This window comes from Trachypithecus francoisi, unplaced genomic scaffold, assembly GCF_009764315.1.
Source record: "Trachypithecus francoisi isolate TF-2019V2 unplaced genomic scaffold, Tfra_2.0 Lachesis_group3, whole genome shotgun sequence".
Taxonomy (NCBI): Eukaryota; Metazoa; Chordata; class Mammalia; order Primates; family Cercopithecidae; genus Trachypithecus; species Trachypithecus francoisi.
Window position 1 is genome coordinate 113178406 of NW_022681468.1, and position 20777 is coordinate 113199182.

The following is a 20777-nucleotide window of genomic DNA, read 5'->3' on the forward strand; positions in this document are numbered from 1 at the left end:
TCATGCCTCCTCCCTGAGGGGGTCTCCCTGGCTTGGCTCTTGGGGCCAGAGTTCAGGGTGTCTGGGCCTCTCTATGACTTTGTTCCCAGTCTTTAGGGTAGGGCTGGGGACTGGCCCAGCTGTAAGGGCCCCCCTCACCCCTGCCCCGGAGAGGAGCAGCCCCGCACGGGCCCTTTAAGAAGGTTGAGGGTGGGGGCAGGTGGGGGAGCCCAAGCCTGAAACCCGAGCGGGCCCGCGGGTCTGCGCCTGCCCCGCCCCCGGAGTTAAGTGCGCGGACACCCGGAGCGGGCCCGCGCCCAGGAGCAGAGCCGCTGGCTCCACTCAGCTTCCAGCTTCCAGGACTCTGCTGGCTCCTCGCAAGTCCTGCCGCCCAGCCCGCCAGGATGCAGTCCGGGCCGCGGCCCCCACCTCCAGCCCCCGCCCTGGCCTTGGCTTTGACCCTGGCTATGTTGGCCAGACTTGCATCCACCGGTGAGTGAGGGTCCTGAGACCCCGACCCAACCTGGCAGAACTAGAGGGGTTCCTCCGGGAGGGAAAAAGTACAGGAGGAGCCAGAAGTGGCCCATAGATCGGGAGTCAAGCAGGCTGCACTTCTCCCACCACTGGCTGGGGTCGCCAGGGGTTCAATCCTGGGGTGGACACAGGACCCCGCTATCTCAGATTATGGGGTTTCTAGCTAGCCAAGGCTGTCCAGTTAGGGGCAGGGACAGGCACCCCAGGCATGGATTGTCTAGGGTGTGGCTTTGCCCGTTTGGATTGTCGGAGACACCAGTGGGGCCACCCCAATGCTGGGCAGGCTTTGTTTGCCAGGCAAGTTTGGGGTGACTATGTTGGGGTCCAAAGGGACCCGGCGGCAGTGAGAAGTGGGTCCTCCAGCCTCAGATGCCCCGGGCCAGGAACGGGGAGAACAAGGCAGGAAACGAGGAAGGAGCCACCCTGCCCTCCCCTGTGAGGAGCCCCCACACACACCCCTCCAGCTGCCCCCCAGCTCTGCCCCTTCTCCCCTCCCTTTGCTCCTGTTCAGATCTGTCTATCGGCCACCTCCTCTCTTCCTTCTCTCCTCCTCTTCCTCCTCCTGTTGGTGACAGGCAGGACCCCCCACCCACCACCCACTCTCAGCCTCCTAGAGGCAGAGCCGGTGCCCCTCAGATACACTGTGCCCCAGTGGAGGCTTGTCCTACAGATAGCCCTGGACCACCCCCTGCCACACCTCCTCATCCCAGCACTGATGCCTGACCCAGCAGAGGCTGAATGGAAGTTCGCTTTCAGAGAAGTGCTGGGATATATCCCCGCTCTGTCTCAATGCCAGAAACCCAACATGACAGCATTCTTCCTTCAGCGAAGGCAGCTCTACTTATGCCATAAGAACTGTGGCCTTAGGGCCCATCCATCATCACTACCCATGTGTGATTCAGTGCTTCAGCTATACCTTCGAGATCATTCCCAAGAGCAGCATGGAGTCAAGGAAGGGCCTGAGTCTCCTTCACAAGGGCCCAGGCCACACCCTTCTCCCCTTCAGATGGAGAAGCCAGCTCTAAAAGAGGGCATCACATGGTTCCCAGAAGGGAAGTGAGTCAAGGGAGGACCCCCCGGGGTGAATCAGAGCTGGATCCCCAGGCTCCCTGTTCCTGCAGGAACCGGATCCCCTGAGATCTCAGGGCCTGAGGGATGGGCTGGGTGGCCAGAGAGATGGGAAGGGAGCATCCAAGGTGTCCATGGCAGTCAGCTCATCCAGGCCCCAGCCTCCAGCCAAGGAGGGATTCCAGTACCCCCACCTCCTTGCGCTTCAACTGAGAACCATTCTCAAATACCTTCTTAGCCCTGACAGCATGCAGGCATAGTGCTAGGCTCAGGGGCACAGGATATTGAAAGGCTGAACTGAGACTCATTCAGGAGGCAGAAAGGCAAATTAAATCTCAAACAGCAAATATCTGGATGAAAAGTACAGAGGGGAGAAAATCAGGGGCAAGCTGGGGAGGGACACAGGGTGGTTCTCGAACCAAACCTTGGTGGATGGGAAGGGAGTCAGTCCTCCAGGCAGGGGTGCTGACTCAGAGGTACCGAGGTGGGCATAAGCAGAGGGGTGTTGAGATAGGAAGGCCAGCAGCCTGACTGGGAGGCATATCTCGAGCACAGGCCAGGGAGAACCACTGGGCTGGGGCACGGAAGCCTTAAATGGCAAAATGAGGCCCACAGACTTATGCCCTGTTGGCAAAGGAGACACCACAAGAGTTTTAGGGCAAGAGGGCAGCATGGTGCTGTGGGGTTTTATAAAGTTACACCACCCCCTGCCTTTAGGAGGACTCGGAAATGAGAGTGGGTGGGAGAGCTCCTGTCCAGCAGCCCATCTCTGTCACCACTCCTGGTCCAGCTCCCTGTCCTGATTTCTGCAGTAGGGGCAGCTCCTGCCTGAGGGAGGCGTCCCTCTCACCCCTCCCGGATGCCCCTGGCTGCAAAGGCCCTTGTCCTCCCGTATCCGAGTGCAGCATGCTGGGAGGCTCTCCCTCCACTCATCAACAGTTGAGGCATCTGGGTCAGGGGGCCTGGCAGTCAGCACCCTAGAGGCCATCTGGGCCAATCTTCCACTTGTATAGAGAGGGAAACTGAGGCCCCAGAGAGGAAGAAAAGTACTCTGAGTTCCACCAAGAACCCCAGCAGCCCAGGAAGAGACCCCAGCCCTGCTTTGAGGGTGCTCCCAGCCTGCGTGGGGGCCTGGGTTTGGGCCACTGTGACAGTGTGGATGATAGATGCAGTGTCCAGCTCCTTCTGAGCTGTGTGGGAGGCCCCAGCAGAGAGCCGGGCATCAGGGGAGACTGGATTTGAGCCAATACTGGAAGGACAGGCAGAGAAGGAAGGAGATGACAGTCTAGTCGGGGGGTCACAGTGAGCACAGGGCAGGCAGGGATGGTGGCTCCCACACCTCTTCCCTGGCGTCGCTGACTTTGAAAGGCAGAATGTGAGGGGTTGAAGTAGGACCCAGGTAGGGGAGTACCTGGCAGGGAGGGCTTGTGTGTTACCTGGGTGGGAACTCAGAATTGATGGGGATATCTTAGCATGCAGGGTCACAGGGACACCAGGTACAACAAATTGAAGCAGGGTAGATCCTGCTGCCTCTGAGGATGGCTTGGTGGGGAGCAATGGTGCTCAGGACAGGCACTGAGCCTTGTGTGCCACCCCAGGCCTCCAGAGCAGAGCAGGGCCCAGGGGCCAGCGCCCTTGGCCCAGCCCACCCAGACTCGAGAAAAACTGTTCTAGAGCCAAGTGTAACGGAGCCTCCCTCCCTACGCCTGCCCACCCAGGCAGGACAAGAAGGGCCTTTTAGTGCTGCCCGCCTAGGGGGACCGGGATGGACCACGCCAGGTGGGCCAGGCGGCTGTCGATGATGGCAGGAGGGGAGTGGGGTGTGTGTGGAGCTCGTGGAGGAAGTGTATAGGCTATGTCTGGGAACTGGGCGTGCTGCCCAGGAGAGGCGGGCAGGGGAGGGGGAGTTGGAAATAGCCCTGATGTCCACACTTACTGGCGCACACAGATGTGGGCACACACACGTGCACACCGCCACTATCACAGACCTGGACAAGGTGGCTGGGACCAGGAGCCCGGGACAGAGGCTACTGCCTCTGTCTCCAAGTTCCCTACCTTAACGACCTGGGCCAGTGGCGCTTACAGGGAAGGAAGTGAGCACAGGATGGGGACAGGGGTGCCACCCTGAGCTGTGTCTTCTATTCAAGGCCAGGAGCAAATGAACAAGAGGTCTGTGGTCTGGGACTGGAACCTGGTCCCTCCCTGGTCCCTCTGCTCCTTCACTGCCTTTCCCCCTGACTCCCGCCCCATCCAGCTCTCCTCTTGCCTCCAACATGCCCTCCGCCCCAGCATATGTCCGTTCAATAGAGCCTTCTAGAGCTAAGACTCTTCCTCCAGCTGCAGGCTTAGGGCAGGTTTCAAATTTACTGTATTACCATTCCTACTGAGTTTGTATGAGGAGTTTTTTAAGGAACTGAATTTGTATGAACAATTTTGTGCTTGGCTCCTCTGTGGGGCAAGGGTTCCTAGCTCTCTCCGCTTCCCTGGAGGGTCCGTAACTCCAAATGGGAGAGGATAGAGCTGTCTTATTGCTGCTTTCTTACCTCCAGGGAATCCCCATAGTGCGCACTAACCATGTTGTTAGTCCTGCAGCCCCACAACAGCCCTGCAGGTCAGGAAACAGTCACTGCAGCCTCAACCTCCCAAGCTCAAGCGATCTCCCCACCTCAGCCTCCTGAGTAGCTGGGACCTCAGGCATGTGCCACCACACCAGGGTAATTATCTTTTGTAGAGATAAGGTCTCGTTCTCACTATGTTGCCCAGACTGGTCTCGAACTCCTGGGCTCAAGCAAGCCTCCTACCTGGGCCTCCCAAAGTGCTGGGATTACAGGTGTGAGCCACCATATCTGTCCAACATTCCCATTTTACAGATGAGAAAACTGAGGCTCAGAGAAAAGCAGGGACTGCCTCAGGTCTCTCTGTGGGCACACAGGCCATGGTGTTCTCACTTACCCCAACAGCAGCGAGCTTCCCCACATCAGGCCAGGTGGACAGCCACTCATCAGTTGGCTCAGGCCCCATTACGGGAAAGAGAGAAGTCTGCGGGGACAGGCAGCTCCCTGAGGACTCCAGATGTTTGTTCCTGTCTCCCCATCCCCCACCAGCCAGCGTTTTCTCCCTCTCCAAACCCTCCCCACTTTCTCACAGCCTGAGCAAATCCCCTTCAAAAAAGCCCCCACCAAAAGCTGGGGTTGCCAATGAAGCCACATTTGTCTCTGATGTAGGGTCATAGCTGTAGGGCTGCCATCAAAGTGGCCTGGTGACAGGGGTGGGCCCCGTCAGGAACAGTGCCTGTCCTGTTGAGCATTCCTGCCTCTCGCTCAGCTCCTCCCCACACCCATGCCGCTCCCAGCCTGTGGAGGAGCCTGCCGGCTCTGCCAGCCTTGGCGTGCGTTAGTCAGGCCTCCAGCCATGGCTCCTGCTTCAACACTTCAGCGTGTGGATCTCCCGTGGCCTAAGGTTGAGGTGTGTCAGTGAGGCTGTCTCCCTTCCCGGAACTTACTGCAGAAACCCCTGACCCCAGACCAGCCCCCAGTGGATCCTGGGGAAACCCGGGCAGAGAGAGGAGCCTCCTTGTTCAGAGTCACACAGTGAGTCCTCAGCAGATTAGGGGGTGGGCTCTCTACTCTTTCTCCCTGGTTTGGGCGGTAGCTTCACCCTCAGGACCAGCAGCTCCCCGGGAGCACAAATCCCACCTGCTTTGCTCAGGGGTCTCCCCCATTGTAGGGCTCACAGCCTGGCCCCCAGAGGGGTGTGGAGATCACTGAGCCAACCAGGGATTTTCCAGCTGTGCTCCCACACGCCCCAGGGCTTTCCAGCTGAGCCAGCCCGGAGGCAGCTGAGCTTGGGAATACGGGGTGCTTGCCCCACCCCAATTCATGCAGAGCCGCGTGAGTTCTTGGGTTCCATGAAGACTGGTAGTGAGGGCCCTTGAAGATGTCCTTCCCCGAGTCCAGGAGCCTGGAGGCCGGGAGCAGAAGGCGCCTCAGCTTCCTCATAGCAGGCCTGGGGCTGTGTGGCCTTTCCTGCCCCAGCTTCCTGCTCCTGCCCTGCCTGCTGGCCCTCCCGCCACACTGGCTGAGTGTCCCTTATCTGAAACGCTGGGGACCTGAAGTGTTTCAGATTTAGGAATTTTTTGGCTTTTGGAATATTTGTTATATATAATGAGATATTTTGAAGATGGGACCCAAGTCTAAACATGAAATTGATTTATGTTTCATATACACCTTATACACATAGGCTGAAGGTAACATTATAGATTTTTTTAAAGAATTTTTTGCCTGAGATAAATTTATGTTAAGTTCTTATGTGTGGAGGCCAGGTGTGGTGGCTCACGCCTATAATCCCAACACTTTGGAAGGCTGAGGTGGGTGGGTCACCTGAGCTCAGGAGTTCGAGACCAGCCTGGGCAACATGGTGAAACCCTGTCTCTACTATAAATACAAAAATTAGCTGGGTGTGCTGGTGGTGCCTGTAATCCCAGCTACTCGAGAGACTGAGGCATGAGAATCACTTGAACTTGGGAGACAGATGTTACAGTGAGTTAAAATTGCGTCACTGCACTCCAGCCTGGGCAACAGAGTGAGTGAGGGTTCATCTAAAAAAAAAAAAGTTCTTATGTGTGGGATTTTCCACTGGTGGCATCCTATTGGCACTCAAAAATTTAAGGGCATTTGGATTTTGAATTTTCAGATTAGGGATGCTCAACTGTGTTACACTATGTCTTTCTCTCCTCAAATATATCATCCTTCCTGGTCAAGGTGATCCTGTGTCCCACGGACTGGCTGATCAGGTAGAACTAGGCCATCAGATAATAACGCGTAACGGCTGGCACCCTTCCACTTCTGCTCAAGCTGCTCCATGCAACCGGCCTTCCCTTTCCTCATCCTCCAGGGCTCAGCTCCAGTATCGCCACCCCCAGGAGCCTGTTCTAACCACAGATTGCTCTGAGACCCATGGCCTGGACTGTGCCTCTCCTGGGGCCCTGCCCTCCATCTCTGTGGGGTGACAGGCCTTTCCTCCCCCACCCTCACCTGGCCTCTTTCCCTGGTCCATGACCTTCTTCTGCCTGACACCCAGTGTCTCTACTAAAAATATAAAAATTAGCTGGGCGTGCTGGCGATGCCTGTAATCCCAGCTACTCGGGAGACTGAGGCATGAGAATCACTTGAACCTGGGAGGCAGATGTTACAGTGAGCTAAGGTCGCGTCACTGCACTCCAGCCTGGGCGACAGAGTGAGTGAGGGTTCATCTAAAAAAAAAAGTTCTTATGTGTGTGCATACACACACACGCTTACATACACACACACACTCTCACACACTCACACACATACACACACTGTCACACTCACACAGCACACTCATACACTCACATACACACACTCACACACACTCACACACACATACACACTCACACACACTCACATACACACACTCACACACACATTCACACACTCACACACACTCATACACTCACATACACACTCACACACTCACACACATACACACACACACTCTCACACACACACTCTCTCACACACACACACACACACAGTGTTGCTCAGCAGGCAAGGAGTGTCCCACCCCTGAGCCAGCAGCCCCAGGGAAAACCCCCAACTCAGGACACAGTGCCTCGTCCCACCGCCAGGGCAGGCCCTCTGGCCTGGGCCAGTCCACTCTCTGGGGAGATAGAGGGGGCTGGGGAGAGGAGACCAACTTCCGTTCCCACCTAAGAGCAGCCCCTTCCCCCACCCACATTTCAGGAAGGGGCAGCTATAAATACCAGTAGGACCAGGACACTGATTCCCACGACACCCGCTTCTCCCTGCCCCTTCCCTGTGCACAGCGGCTGGGGCTAGACCAGCTCTCCTGCAGCTGGAGGCCACCCAGGCAGGCCTGAGGCCTAGCCACACACACACAGACACATAGAGACAGACACACACACACACACCACACATATAGACACAGACACAGACACAGAGACATAGACACACACACACATACACATAGAGGCAGACACATACACACACACAGACACACACACACACATACACATAGAGACAGACACACACACACACAGACACACACACACACAGACACATAGAGACAGACACATACACACACACACCACACATATAGACACAGACACAGAGACATAGACACACACACACATACACATAGAGGCAGACACATACACACACACAGACACACACACACACATACACATAGAGACAGACACATACACACACACACACAACACACACACACACACAGACACATAGAGACAGACACACACACACACACACACACACAGACACATAGAGACAGACACATACACACACACAGACACACACACACAGACACATAGAGACAGACACATACACACACACACATACACATAGAGACGGACACATACACACACACAGACATACACACACACAGACACATAGAGACAGACACATACACATACACACACACACATACACACACACACATACACACACACACACATACACACAGACACACACACACACATACACACACACACACAGACACATAGAGACACGGACACAGAAACATAGACACAGACACACGCACACACACATACACAGACAGACACACACACAGATACATAGAGACACAGACACATATACACACAGACACACGCACATAGAGATACAGACACATATGCACACAGACACACAGAGACATAGACACACACAGACACACACACAGACATAGACACACATACACACACAGACATACATAGACACAGACATGCACAAACGCATACACACAGAGACACAGACACACACATACATAGACACACACTCATACGCACACACACATGCACACGGACACACACACAGACACACACAGACATGCACACAGACACATACACAGAGGCACAGACACACATACACACACTCTTACTTCCCACCCTGGCCAAGGAAGGAGCAAATCACCCTTTTTGGGAGTCTGCGGGCAGCTGAGAGGGAGCTCCTCCTCTGACCCTCAGCCGTGACCCAGGCCCCACCTCTCCCTCCTCTGAGTGCTGAGCTGTGGGAACCCATACAGGGAAGCGGGAGGCCAGGCACAGGTGGTAAAACACGGCGTTAGAGGGCTCAGATTGAATTCCAGCCCTAACACTCCATGCGTGACCTTGAGCAAGTAACTCTGTCTTTCTGAGCCTCAGTTTTCTCCTCTATAAAATGGGGATAAATAATTTCGACCTCTTATGTGTTGTGAGGATTAAGCAAGACACTGTGCCTGGAATCAATGCTCAGTGGCGTCTACTCCTGAGGCTGCAGTCACTCTGCTATTAGCATCTTCTTCCCAGGGTGGAGCGGCCTGGCCACATGGGGCTTCTGCTTAGGAATCTTTAAGGAAGGTTCCGAGGCAAAGGCTTGGAGGAGGTGGCCCTGTGAGTCTGTGTGGGACCAGGTGACGTGGAAAAGGAGAGGTGGGCTCTTGAGGGGGAATCAGCCAGCGGCTGCCTTCCAACCCAGGACCCTTCAGAAGGTGGGAGGGGCTGAGGGACTGCATCTGTCTGGCTCACTGGGCTGAGGCCCACACCCCTCTCCCAGTGCTAGAAGAACTGGGGACAGCCCTTCCCTGGCCCTCCCCAGGGCCTGTTTCTCCCAAGCCTAACAGCCGCTAGGATGGAGCTCACTGGGCCGGGGCACAGCAGGAACCCCCGGTCCCCAGAGCAGGTGGGTGGGGAGAAGACAATGAACAGGCACCAGGACCTTTTATGGGATGGGGGACGCTAGAAGCCTGTCTTTTCTCTGTTCTCTACCAGCCCCTCACAAGTCCCTCTCTGGAGGTGGGGCTGGAGGCCAGGGCCCAGGGACGCGAGACAGCTCACCTGCCAGAGTCACCATGGTGCTCTTACCAGCACTCATGATATAAGCAGTGGTGGCTGCATCACGAGGAGCAGAAATCCAGACTGAGGGGAAGGGACAGCCCTCTCCGCTCTGGGCTGCTAGGACCCCTCAGGGGCATGGGTGTATGTGTGAGCTCAGCGTAGGGGGAGGTGTGGGGAGGTGACTGAAGTGACTGCAGAGCAGGGTGTGCAGCTCAGGGCAGGGACACTGGAGGGACCCCGGACAGGAGCTGGCCCGTGCCTGAGCCCCCAGGCCGAGATCCCATTGTGCAGGCCCCGACTGCCTTCACCTCCATAGTGGTGACTCTTCTTCACAGACCCCTGGGCAGGGCCTGGCCAGGCCCCCCACCCACATGTGCTAATGGAATCCAGGTGGCTGCTCCCGGCCGAGGTTCCGTCTCTGAGCATCTGGGGCCCATGTGCTTCTGGCCACTCATCTGGAGCCTGACTGAGCCCCTCCAGGGGTGGGTACTCAGACGGAGTCTGCCCCTCCAACCGTGGACAGCCCTGGAGTTGGGGAGATATTGTAGAGACCTCAGCCAGCTGGCTGATGGTGCCATAGCCCTTGGGCTACCTGGCCCTGCTGTGTGGCCTTGGGGAGACCCCTGGCCCTATCTGGGCCTCTGAGTGGAATCTTCAGTCTCCTTGGTCAGCTCTAAATTCTGCACTTAAGCCTCTTGGGAACAGGACAGGGAGCTCTGCCTCTATCTAGAGAGAGCCAGGTGCTTGTCCTGGGCCAAGCAGCAAGGCAGGCTAGGCCTGGAGTGGGGCTGAGAAGCAGCCAGCCTGCCAGGGCTCCCTGGCATTGGAAAGCCGCTTTCCTAAGTTGGCATGGAGCCCCGGGGCTCCCCCGGGATGACAGCAGCGGCTCCTCTCCACCCCCGGTTGCCATCTTCCACCCCCTGGCCCTAGCCCCGCCCTGCCAAAAATAAACCCAGACCACCCCATCTTGTACCAGCCAGACCCACCCAGCCCCTCCAGAGCCAATTGAGTCACCACTCAGAGCTGCTCCTTTTTGAACTGTCTGAGTCACTGCTTGTGGCTCCATGACACATGCCCCAGGCTACAGTTACCCCGCAGCCCCCTACAAGCGCAGCCAAGGGAGGGGTCTGAGTAGAGGCTGGCAGCAGGAGTGAGTCCAGGCCATAGCCTTAGCTTCTGAGCCCTCCAGGCCTAGGGAACTCATCCCATAACAAGCCAGAGACCAGACCTGTCCCTCGAGATCCTGGCCTGAGGTCCTGGCCGTGCCCAAGACCGCCCTTGGGGATCTTGGTGACAAGGTCAATCTGGGCTCTGCCCCACCGCATTGTGTTGCCTCCAACAGGCCTGGGCCTCCCCTGCAGGACTGCCAGGAATAGAGGGTCTCCAGGCCCTGGGTCCTGGGGGCTGGGGGTGGGCGAGGCCTGGCCTTCTGGGGTGAAGGCCACAGAGACGCCTGCTTCCTCCCTCCTCACCGGCTCTACCCAGACTCTGACCACACTGCATGGAGCACCATGAAGACTTCCTATGGGACGGAAGCCACACTTCAGTCTCCACTCACAGCTTCTGTCTGCCCCTGCTAAGGGTCAGCCGGGCTGCAGAGCTTTCCCCTGTCTCTCTGTCAATCCCCCCATCCTGCTCTCTCCATCTCTCTGTCCCTTCCCACCCCTGGCTCTGGTTCCTCCATCTCTTTCCATCTGTCTTTCCCACCGTCTCTCTGTCTGCCCATCTCTCCAGTCCTGCTCTGATCTTCCCTTCTCCTTTACCCGGTTCAGAGGCAATCAGAGTGCTCCCTGCTGCCAGCACCCCACCCCTCCCCAGGGCCCTCTCTGCCTTCTCAGTAGACATAACAGACCCTCACCTCCTCCCATTCCCACAAGGGACTCCGGGCCCCAGGGACCAATCCTGAGAAATGTTCCTGGGAATGGCCCCATCCCCCCAGCCCCTGCCAGAGCAGGGGCCTGGAAGCCTCGAACTCCATCCATCTTCTGTCTGTGGCTGTGGCCTCTGGCTATAAACAGGAGCTCGGATTCTGTTTTCTTTAAAAACAAGCATCAGACTCCCACTACAGGCCCAGAAAAGCAGTCTCTGGCTGGGGCAGTCCCTCCAACCCTCCCTGGCCATTATGTCCAGCCCCCTGCCTCTGAGCCCTGGGGCTCTGGAGAGCAGAGGAGGCCTGGAAAGGAGCCTGGAGGTAAGACAAGGTGGGGAGGGCTGGAGCGAGCTCCCAGAGGCAGCCCCTTCCTCCTTTCCTCCCACCTCCTGTCCCCAAGCAAGGTCAGTCTTGTCCCCAAGGCTCACAGTGTAAATGGAGAGAGGTGACAACAGCATAGCCCCCTGGGCCACAGCGAGTGTGTTTGCACCCCAAGGACAAAGAAGGTGCTTTGGGCTTTTTTCCTGAAAGAGCATGAGGACAGTTCACAGGCGGACAGGAGAGAAGAGCTGGCCCGGCAGCTAGGCCCATCCTGAGCGAAGGCAGCACGCGGGCCCTGCTAGGTGTGTGCAGAAGCAGTGCAGGGTCTAGTGAGGCAGAGGCGTGAAGTGTCCGTGAAAGAGAGCAGGAGACTCTGGCAGGCAGAGTCGAGGGCACCCTGGCCTTCGGTGGCCCCCGGGGGTGGGGGCCTGACCCTGGAGCAGTGGGAGCCACCAAAGGCTTTCAGGCAAGGGAGGCTGAGGGAGCAGCTTTCAGTTTGGGTTAACTGGGGCTGCTATTAGCAAAGGGAGGCAGGAGATTCATTAAGCCAGACCAAGGACTGTGGCCAGTTGCCTTATGGATGGACCAGGGAGCAAGAGAGGGAGATGAATTTGAAGGAGAATTTGGGAGCAGGAAGGATGGAACCTGAGTATTAGTTAGCAGTGGCCACGGGGAGGGAGGAGGAGGAGAGTCCAGCACGACCCTCAGATGTCTACTCAGCAACTGGTGGACAGTTGGGCCTTCACGGGGCTGGCGAGCAGGCTGTAGGGGAGAGGACACTGAGTCCTCCTTGCTTTGGGTGGGTTTGGGCTTGGCGGTTCCTATGGGTGTTCCTGGCGTGGACATCTGAGGGACACTGGCAGTGGGCCAGAGCCCTGGAGAGTTGGTGCCAGTGAGAGTGACATGGTGCATCAGCAAAGAGGCTGGGCCTGAGGCCGGGAGAGAAAAGGAAGCCCAGAGGGAGTGTGGCCGTGGTGGGCACAGCTCCACGGGGCCCCACAGGCTGTAGGCTTCCAGGCAGTTGACAGGTGGTGGTGCTAGGCGGGAACTTATTCCAGGAGGAGCCAGGCCTGCCTGGGAAGAGAGGTCTCAGTCTCGGAATCTCTGATGGGCCTGGTTAGCCCAGAGGTCCACTAGCAAGGACACTGAGGTTTCCTGGTGCACCCTCCCAGCAACGCCCACCCGATGGAGCACGACCAGTGCCCGGGCCTGCTGTGGTGGGACAGCTCTGCCTGATAGAAAACCCCTCATGCAGGCCAAATGCCACCTCATTTGATCCTTTCATTCCCTTAGATACTGATGTCACCTCCCTCATCACAGGTCCGTGGGCCTCCTGGCTGCACACACGCCCTGGGCAAGGGATGTGGGCCCTGGTCCTGTCCTCAAGAGCTTCCAGTCTGGCAGGACCTGTGGCCATTTAGGCCAGAGGTGGCTCTACTGTACCCACAGTAGTGGCCACACCTCTTGCCAGTCTGCTGGGCTGGTCAGAGGCCAGATGTGTGTCGGTCCCTCTATCCAGGTCCCCTTTTACACATAGGGACACTGAGGCCAGGGAAAGCATGGAAACATATGGCTCTGAGCCCTGTGTGTGGGCTGGGGGTGTGAGTCCTGACCCAGACATCTGCCCTGGACATGGACTTCTGTCTGTGGGGTCAGCCCACCCTCTGCCCTGTATTCAGATGGGGGAACTGAGGAGGAGGCACACAAGCTGTTGTGCCACCAGATTTCAGGTCCAGGCAGCCATCCAGACCCACAGTCACTGTTTCCTCTGTTCTTCCCCCACCCCAACTCACACTCACTATCTCCAGACCCAGCCTGCCAGGCTGGGGAAGCCCCGAGACGCCGCCCCAACAGCCCTGTCTTTGGCGGTTTCTGCTGCCAGAGCCGAGGGGAGACTCAGAGATGAGCCATGGGCTGCCTGGTCCTGGATGCGGCCCAGGAGAGAGCCTGGCCCTCAGCCTCCTGGGGGCAGCTCCCACCCAGACTCCCTGCCTCTCCACCCTCCTCCCGGACCTCCAAGTCCGCAGTGGGCAGGGCTGGCACTTATCACTGACTTCTAGTCTGAGTCATCCCCCACCAGCCCCTGCAGAAGGGCCCTCCCCATTCAGCCAGCCCCAGAGCCAGAGAGGCGGGGCTGCCAAACCTTCCAGGAGAGCAGATGCCTCCCTCCCCTCCTCGCTGCCCCCTCCACCCGGCCCTGACAGAAGAGCCCCAGGGGACAAGAGGGAAAGAGTGTGTCTTCCCCAGGCTGGGGTCCAGCTCTCACACCCTCCTCCCACTGGGGCCCTTGGCAGATGCTCCACTTCCGATTCACAGGCAGCAAGTAAACCCACCACGCCTCTCTGGGTACACACACGGTGCATGTGCCCTGCCGACACCCACAGCCCCCAGCTCTGGAGCCACACCCACAGGAGCTTAAGTGCCAGCCCTGCCGCTGCTCCACAGGCTAGCACAGAGGACTGCCCTCTCTGAGCCTCAGTTTCCTCACCTGTAAAATGGGAGCCTCCCAGGAGCCTGCTGGGCCTCAAGGGGCTGGGCAGGCCCAGTGCCAAGTGAGGGTCCTTCACTCTTCTCTTCCCTGCCAGAAACCTTACCCCAGCCTGGGTCCACTGAGGTGAGGGTCCCAGATCCGCTAGGGCCAGGAAAGTGGGGAGAAAGGAGGTTACGGAAGGGGCCTGGAAACCCACCCATCTCCCTGTACAAGGGGGAAAATTATAAGGTAGGGAAAAGCCTCTTGGAACCACTCCCCACCGCAGTCACCCCACCCTCCTCGCCTGAAGCCTGGGGAGCAGCAGGGCCTCCACAAAGACACCATTGAGGCCCCGCTTCCTCCTCCCCCGGCCTAGCCCTCCAGCCTGGGTGGACTCTGGGCTGCTGCTTCCCTCAAAACCTCTCATTTCCCCTCCTGCTTCCTCTGTGCTCCACTAGGCCCCAGGGTTGGGACATGTGGCTGGGAGCCCAGGGTGTGGCCCCTATCAGCCTCTGTGGACCAAGCTCAGCTTCTCCCACCCCACCTGCCCCTGCTTCCACTCTTCTTCCAGACGGGTTCCCTCAACTGGAAATGTTCCCCAGTACATGCCCCTCCAGGTGGGTGACTCAAAGCACTTGGTTAGAGGACGGCAGCTGAGGCCAGTGACCAGGGTCAGGGCCCAGCCAATAGCTGAGGAAATTGTTTTCCTCCCTGGCCTCCTTGGCCTTGCAGGGGACCGGAAAGGCAACTAAACAGAAGGTCAGCTGACCTGAGTGTGTGTCTCTTGGCTCAAGAGTTCTTGGGGCAAGGAGGGATCAGGCTGCCCTGACCCTGGCAGAGGTCTCTACAGCATTTAGATGTGGAGGCAGTCACCTGAGCAGGTGCCTGGCACCCCAGCACCCCACTGGGATAAAGCAGTGTCTCCTGAGAGGATGGCTACTGTTGTAAGCTCCATGGGATTTGGAACTAACCTACTATTTTGTTTTGTTATGGTTTTTTTGCAACAGAGTCTCTCTTTGTCTCCTAGGCTGGAGTGCAGTGGCACAATCTTGACTCACTGCAACCTCCGCCTTCTGGGTTCAAGCGATTCTCCTGTCTCAGCCTCCCAAGTAGCTTGGATTACCTGTGTGCCCCACCATGCCCAGCTGATTTTTGTATTTTTAGTAGAGACAGGGTTTTGCCATGTTGGCCAGGCTGGTCTCAAACTCCAGACCTCAGGTGATCCACCTGCCTCAGCCTCCCAAAGTGCTGGGATTACAGGCATGAGCCACCACGCCTGGCCCAGAACTAACTTACTGTTGTCCGCATTTCGGTAGCTCATGGGAGAGGAGATGAGCAGGCAGTCCGTGGGCCACGAGAATGGCCCTGGGTGGTGGAATCCCAGTCTGGAAGCAGCCAGGAAGAGTGGCTAATGAGCAGTGAGCCCTGTAGGGTTTGCAGGTGTGTGAGTGTCTCCCAGGTAGCCCACCCCGGCCAGTGATGAGCCATCCAGCCTGAGCCCTGGTGACCCCAATGTCATCATTGGGCAGGTTATGTTGTCCCCTTAGTCTGACCTTAAGTCCCCTGTAACCTACCCCCTTGTTACCCTCAGAGGAACAGGTTGGGGGAAGGCGACAGTTCAGTGTGGGTGGCTGAGCCTTGGGGGGTCTGCCGGGAGGAGGTTTGAGAGGGGCTGGCACCTGAGTAGGCACACCAGACAGCTTCTCCCCTGCCTGAGGAGCCCAGGGAGACCAATGTGCTGGGGAGGGAGCCTCCAGTTATGGCTCAGTATCCAGGGCCCACAGTGGGGCCAGACTGTGGACTCAGCACCCCCCCTCCTTGCTTGCCTTGCCGCCACACACGTGTGTACACGTGACACTGACCCACACTCCTGCACACACGCTCGCCCACGTCCCGCCTGCCGGCTTGGAAGTAGATTGCTGGCAGAAGAAAAATCGGGGAGTCCCTTGGAGGTGCAAGGGGAGGGGAACTGACCTGAGGTCTAGAGGGCCAGGTGACCTCAGGGAGGGTCTGCTGCTGGGGAAGCGCACCTGGCCTGTCCATGATCTCACACAGCGGGCATTCAGCCCCCAGGTGAGCCACGACCCCACCCCCACCCCACCACACACACATACCCATGAAGGGAGACAGAGAGCCCTTCATCATGGCCTTGGCCCTCCCAGAGTATCCCATCCCACAGCCCCCTCAGACTCCCTCACCCCTGCCTGCCTAGACCTGGAGCCAGGATCTCCACCCGTGGTGCGAAACTCCGAGGGGCTATGGTGGAGAAGTCCAGCTTCATCTTGGAGCAGGGCCTTCCCTCCCCAGCAGGCTGGCTGGGCGTCCCCTCCTCACTCCTATGCATAGCAACAGGCTTGCTGCCAACATCCCGCCTTCTCTGTCTCCCTCGAGTTTTCCTCCTCCATCCTCTTCCTCGGGCCTTGGTCTGTATGTGAATTCAGTCTTTATGGAGGAGGGCATCTTGATTTCTCCTTCTCAGTTTTAATAACTTTCTCCCATGTTAGCTGTCTTCTTCCATTGCCATCACTGCATTGCTGTATTTGTGATTGAGTGAATGAATGAATGAATGGGTCTCCCTTACGCATTCCACCTCTCACCTCCTGCTCTGTTTCTGTGGCACTGGGTGTCCCTCCCCCACATACAGATGTCCGGGTCTCCTGCCCTCACCCTCAACTACGGGCCCAGGCACTCCCCACCAGCCATCCTGCCCAGCAGCTTCAGGCTCCCAGACTTTCTCCCTTATAAAGTCAGGCAGCAGCAGACACCCAGGAATGCTACTGCTCCCATGACGCACCCTGGCTGTGGGGCTGCCCCCAGGCAACCGGGAATGTGGTAGGAGTGGGGCACACAGGGATCCGCTGCCAGAGAGTGGGGTGTAGTGGGGGTGCCTGGGTGGGTGGGGCTCACACGGGTGATGCTGGGCCTGCTGGATCTCCTTCTGCTTCTCTTTGTCAAATCGCTTCTCTGGAGCCTCAGTGTATCTGTCTAGAATGTGGAAGCTGAGTGCCCTGCAGCAGGCTTGAGCTACAGAGAACGGTGACGCTGTGGGACTCAGCACCCATGAAGGGTGGGGCCCCGGGCTGGGGAGGCAGGAGGCCCCGGGCCAGGCCCTCCAGACTGTCCTAGGGCAAAGGGTGATATGCCCTGGGACAGCCAGGATGGGGCAGAGGGAAGAGGGAGCCAAAGAGCTAGGGGGAGACCAGGGGAAGCAGAGGCAGAGCCTGGCGGCAGGGATGGCCGGAGTCGAAGGAGAGATGGAGCAGATACAGGGACAGAGGCAGCCTTCTGAGGACACAGAAGGAACAGAGCCCACAGCAACCCTCAGCCTGGAAGAGGCATCTGTGCCTGAGACCTGGCCCTGGGCTGGCTGGGGAAGGTGGGACCCTGGCAGGGGGAGGCGGGCCTGATGGGCAGAGATGCTCCCCTCACGGTGACCCCTTGTCCCTGGAGCCTGGTGTCAGAGAGAGGGCTGGGCGTCAGGATGGAAGCCTCAGGGGCCCATCCACACTCCTCCTAGCAGTGCCTCCAGGGATCCCGGAGATGCCAGCGCAGCCCTTGCCCTGCCAGAGGAGGCTTGCTGGGGACCTTGACCGAGGTTTCCTCTGGCCCCTGAGAAGTGACTTGGGAGGGAAGGACACAGGCTTTTTCTGTGCCCCCAGGCCTAGGTCTCAGGAAGGATGGAGCCACCCCACCCTCAGGCCCAGACAGCAGTGCCCTGTTCGTGGGGAGGAAGGGTGGGAAGCCTGAGGACATACCCACCTTTAGCAAACCTCTCTATGGGCGCCGAGCAGGAGGGGCAGGAACCCTCCAAGAACACACAGCCCCTTTCATGGAGCCAGGCCCAGCCAAGTAATGGCAGGCGGGCACCGAAGGGCAGGACAGGCCCAGGCACAATCATTGCTCTGTCCTGGCAGCTCCCAGCCCACACACGCGCACACACACACAAACACACAGCCTTACTCAAACCCAAAGCACACCCCCAGCAGCCACCCACACGCTTGCAGGCACACACAAATACACATCTATTAATATACAGTCCTGGACGCTCACCGATGCACCTTCCAGAGAGAAGCCCATACACGCAGCACTCTTCTTGCCCCTCCCACGGGCCCCCAGACTTGTGGGGCATCCTGCTCCTCTCATGCCCAAGGCTTAGCACCTCCAGACACCCCACGCCATTAACCTTCTCCACATCCATATGGACAGCAAACTCCTAGACCAGGGAGGGACCCCCAGGACTAATCCCCACAGTCAGGAGGGGGAAGAGGTGGGAGGGATGTGCCCATTTTACAGAATGGTGACACTGAGGCCTGAAGTGGGCCCCTTCTCCTGGCTCAGAGGGCAGCCCATGGAGCTGCTGCAGGTCTGGACTGGTGTTGTGATGAATCATGGGTCCTCTTGACCCAGGAAAGTCAAGGGCAGATCCGATCCAGACTGTGCTAATGTCTCCCCATAACCTCCTCCATCCGCCCGCCCCAGTCAGGCAGCTGAGCCTGGCTTGACCCATTCTACTTTCCCCTCTACTTCTCTTGCTTCAAGTTAATCAGAGGCTCTAGGGGGTGAGAGAGCAGAAACCCTCCTCACCCCACCCATGGGGGACCTGTGTACCCCTGCCAGTCTCTCACTTGGCCTTGCTGCTGTCCTCAGAGACTGCTGCTTCCTCCTTCTCTGTGACTGTACACCGTCACCTCCTCCAGGAAGACCTCTGGATTGACTCCTAGCTTATTACATCTTTATCCTGCACACCCTCTCCATTCGAAGCCCCTGTTCAACTGCTCCCCCCCCCCAACCACCTCCAAGACAGGGATTCTGGGTTCTTGCAACTGAAGCCCCTCAGAGAGTGTAAGAGGGGCAGAAAAAGGAAACCAGGAGGTGGAGGGAGTGGCACTGTCAGAGTTTCCAAAGCCCTGGCCAGCAAGGGCTCAGAGGCCTCTGTTGGGATGGGGGGCTGCCTGGCTATGCGCTCCAGCAGCACAAGACAGCCTGTGTGAGCCCCTCCCACTCAGCCCCACAGGAAGCAGCAGGGCCCAGCCCCTCAATGGACCCATTCAGACCCCAGCGCTCTGGAAAGTACCTCTGCTTCCTGCCACCCTCCCACTCTAGCCAAACAGGCTCTACTGTCTTCTGCTGGGAGGGGGCTGCAGGCAGGTGGTTCAGTGGTTAAGGCCAACCATCTAATTCAGTTCCTGTCTGGCCCAGAGCCCTGACATTGACCAAGCCTTGGGTGGTCTACATATGCCTTTAGTGCAAGGGTGGGTAGTGGCAGGGACTTGTGCCCCCTTGGTGCTGGGTAGGTAAATGTTTAGCAGTGGGCTTTCTTGGCGGGGGGAACCCTGATTTGCAGTATTTGCCTCTTTTCCTGGTATAAATATTCTCACTATGGGCAGTATCACCTGGCTCTCAAAATTCCTGAAAATTCAACAGTCGGGTCCTGACAGCTGCTGTGAGCCGCTCCAGCTGGTGACAGTGGTAGCTCTATCCTGTAGGGCCGTTTGCCCCCACCCCTTGTGCTATGGCCTCCCTCACTTTAGTGTGCTGTGTTTTGCTCTTAGGAATCAATGTCTTTGTAAATAAGGCACCCCGGTAGGTGACCGCCACCTGCAGTTCCCTGGTCTGTCCTTTGCTGGCACCAAGCTCTGCTGAGCCTGCTGGGCCATCCCTACGCAGATGGTCTGCAGGGCTTGCTTGATTCCCTTAGCTTCCCAGACAAGGTGCTGGTGTTGCCAGCAGTACTGGCAGGAGGAGATAACTAGAGGAGATTTAATTCAGCCCAAGGGGTTCTTACAGGCTGCCCTTAGGGCGTACAAGTCTCCAACTCTTCCAATGGCTGAAGCTGCTTTCTCAGGCGGATGGCAGCTGGCTCAGGCTGGCCAGGGACCAGCACATGTGGGGCCGGTGCCGGATCATCCCTATCAAGGCCGTCAGCCTGTGCTTGCTCTCGGGGCTTGAGGGAAACCCAACAGGGATGAATCACCGTTTTTAACCCGTGTTTGTCTGCCCCCCAGCCCTGGACATCTGCAGGCAAAGTCAAAGTTATATTTGGCTCTTATCACCACAAAAGGCATAGACCAGAAATTGTGGCAGCAGGTTGGAAGTCAGGGAGGCTAATCTGGGGAAACTGCCTGGAGAAAGCAGCAATTCAAAAGAGGAGGAGTCCCGGTGTGGGACAGAATGGGCCCTGCATAGGAACCACTAACCCCAGGCAAACCCAGGCTTGGCCTTCTGCCTGGGGAGGTCCTCTTTGGCCTGCCCAGCAGACCCTCAGCCGTTCCCAGGCCCTGTCTTCAGCCTCAGCCTGCGTGGTGGCCTGGGGAAATTGGGAGCTCAGCTGTTCTCATCCCTGGTTCCTTGGCCATGGTGGAAACAATGGGGCCGGATCTGACTGCTCATCGGGGACTGTGAATAGCTCTCCAGCAGGAAGCAATAGCAGGGTAATGGAGGAAGTGTGGGCCCACTTTGGTTTGACACTGCACATGGTCTCCATCTGGCCTCAGAGCCTTTGCTCCTTGGCAGACTCAGGCTAATAAGCTCCCGCCCCCACCCTCAATGGCAGGTGGAAGAATGGCCTGAGAGAGAAGCGGGGATAGGTGGGCCGTGCTGACACCACTGCCAGATCCCAGCTGTGGCCCCAGCCAACTGATGGAGGCGGGGCATGGCACGGCGGGCAC

At 57.9% G+C, this 20777-nt stretch overlaps 1 protein-coding gene across 1 annotated transcript in view; it reads left to right on the plus strand.

The window, feature by feature from the left end:
- The first annotated feature begins 268 nt into the window (after positions 1-268).
- The window catches only part of CSPG4 (chondroitin sulfate proteoglycan 4), a 40944-nt gene continuing 20435 nt past the window's right edge, over positions 269-20777 (plus strand). The window contains 1 exon segment of the mRNA XM_033190959.1: positions 269-471. Coding sequence (XP_033046850.1) covers positions 384-471 — 88 coding nt within the window. The 5' untranslated portion in view covers positions 269-383.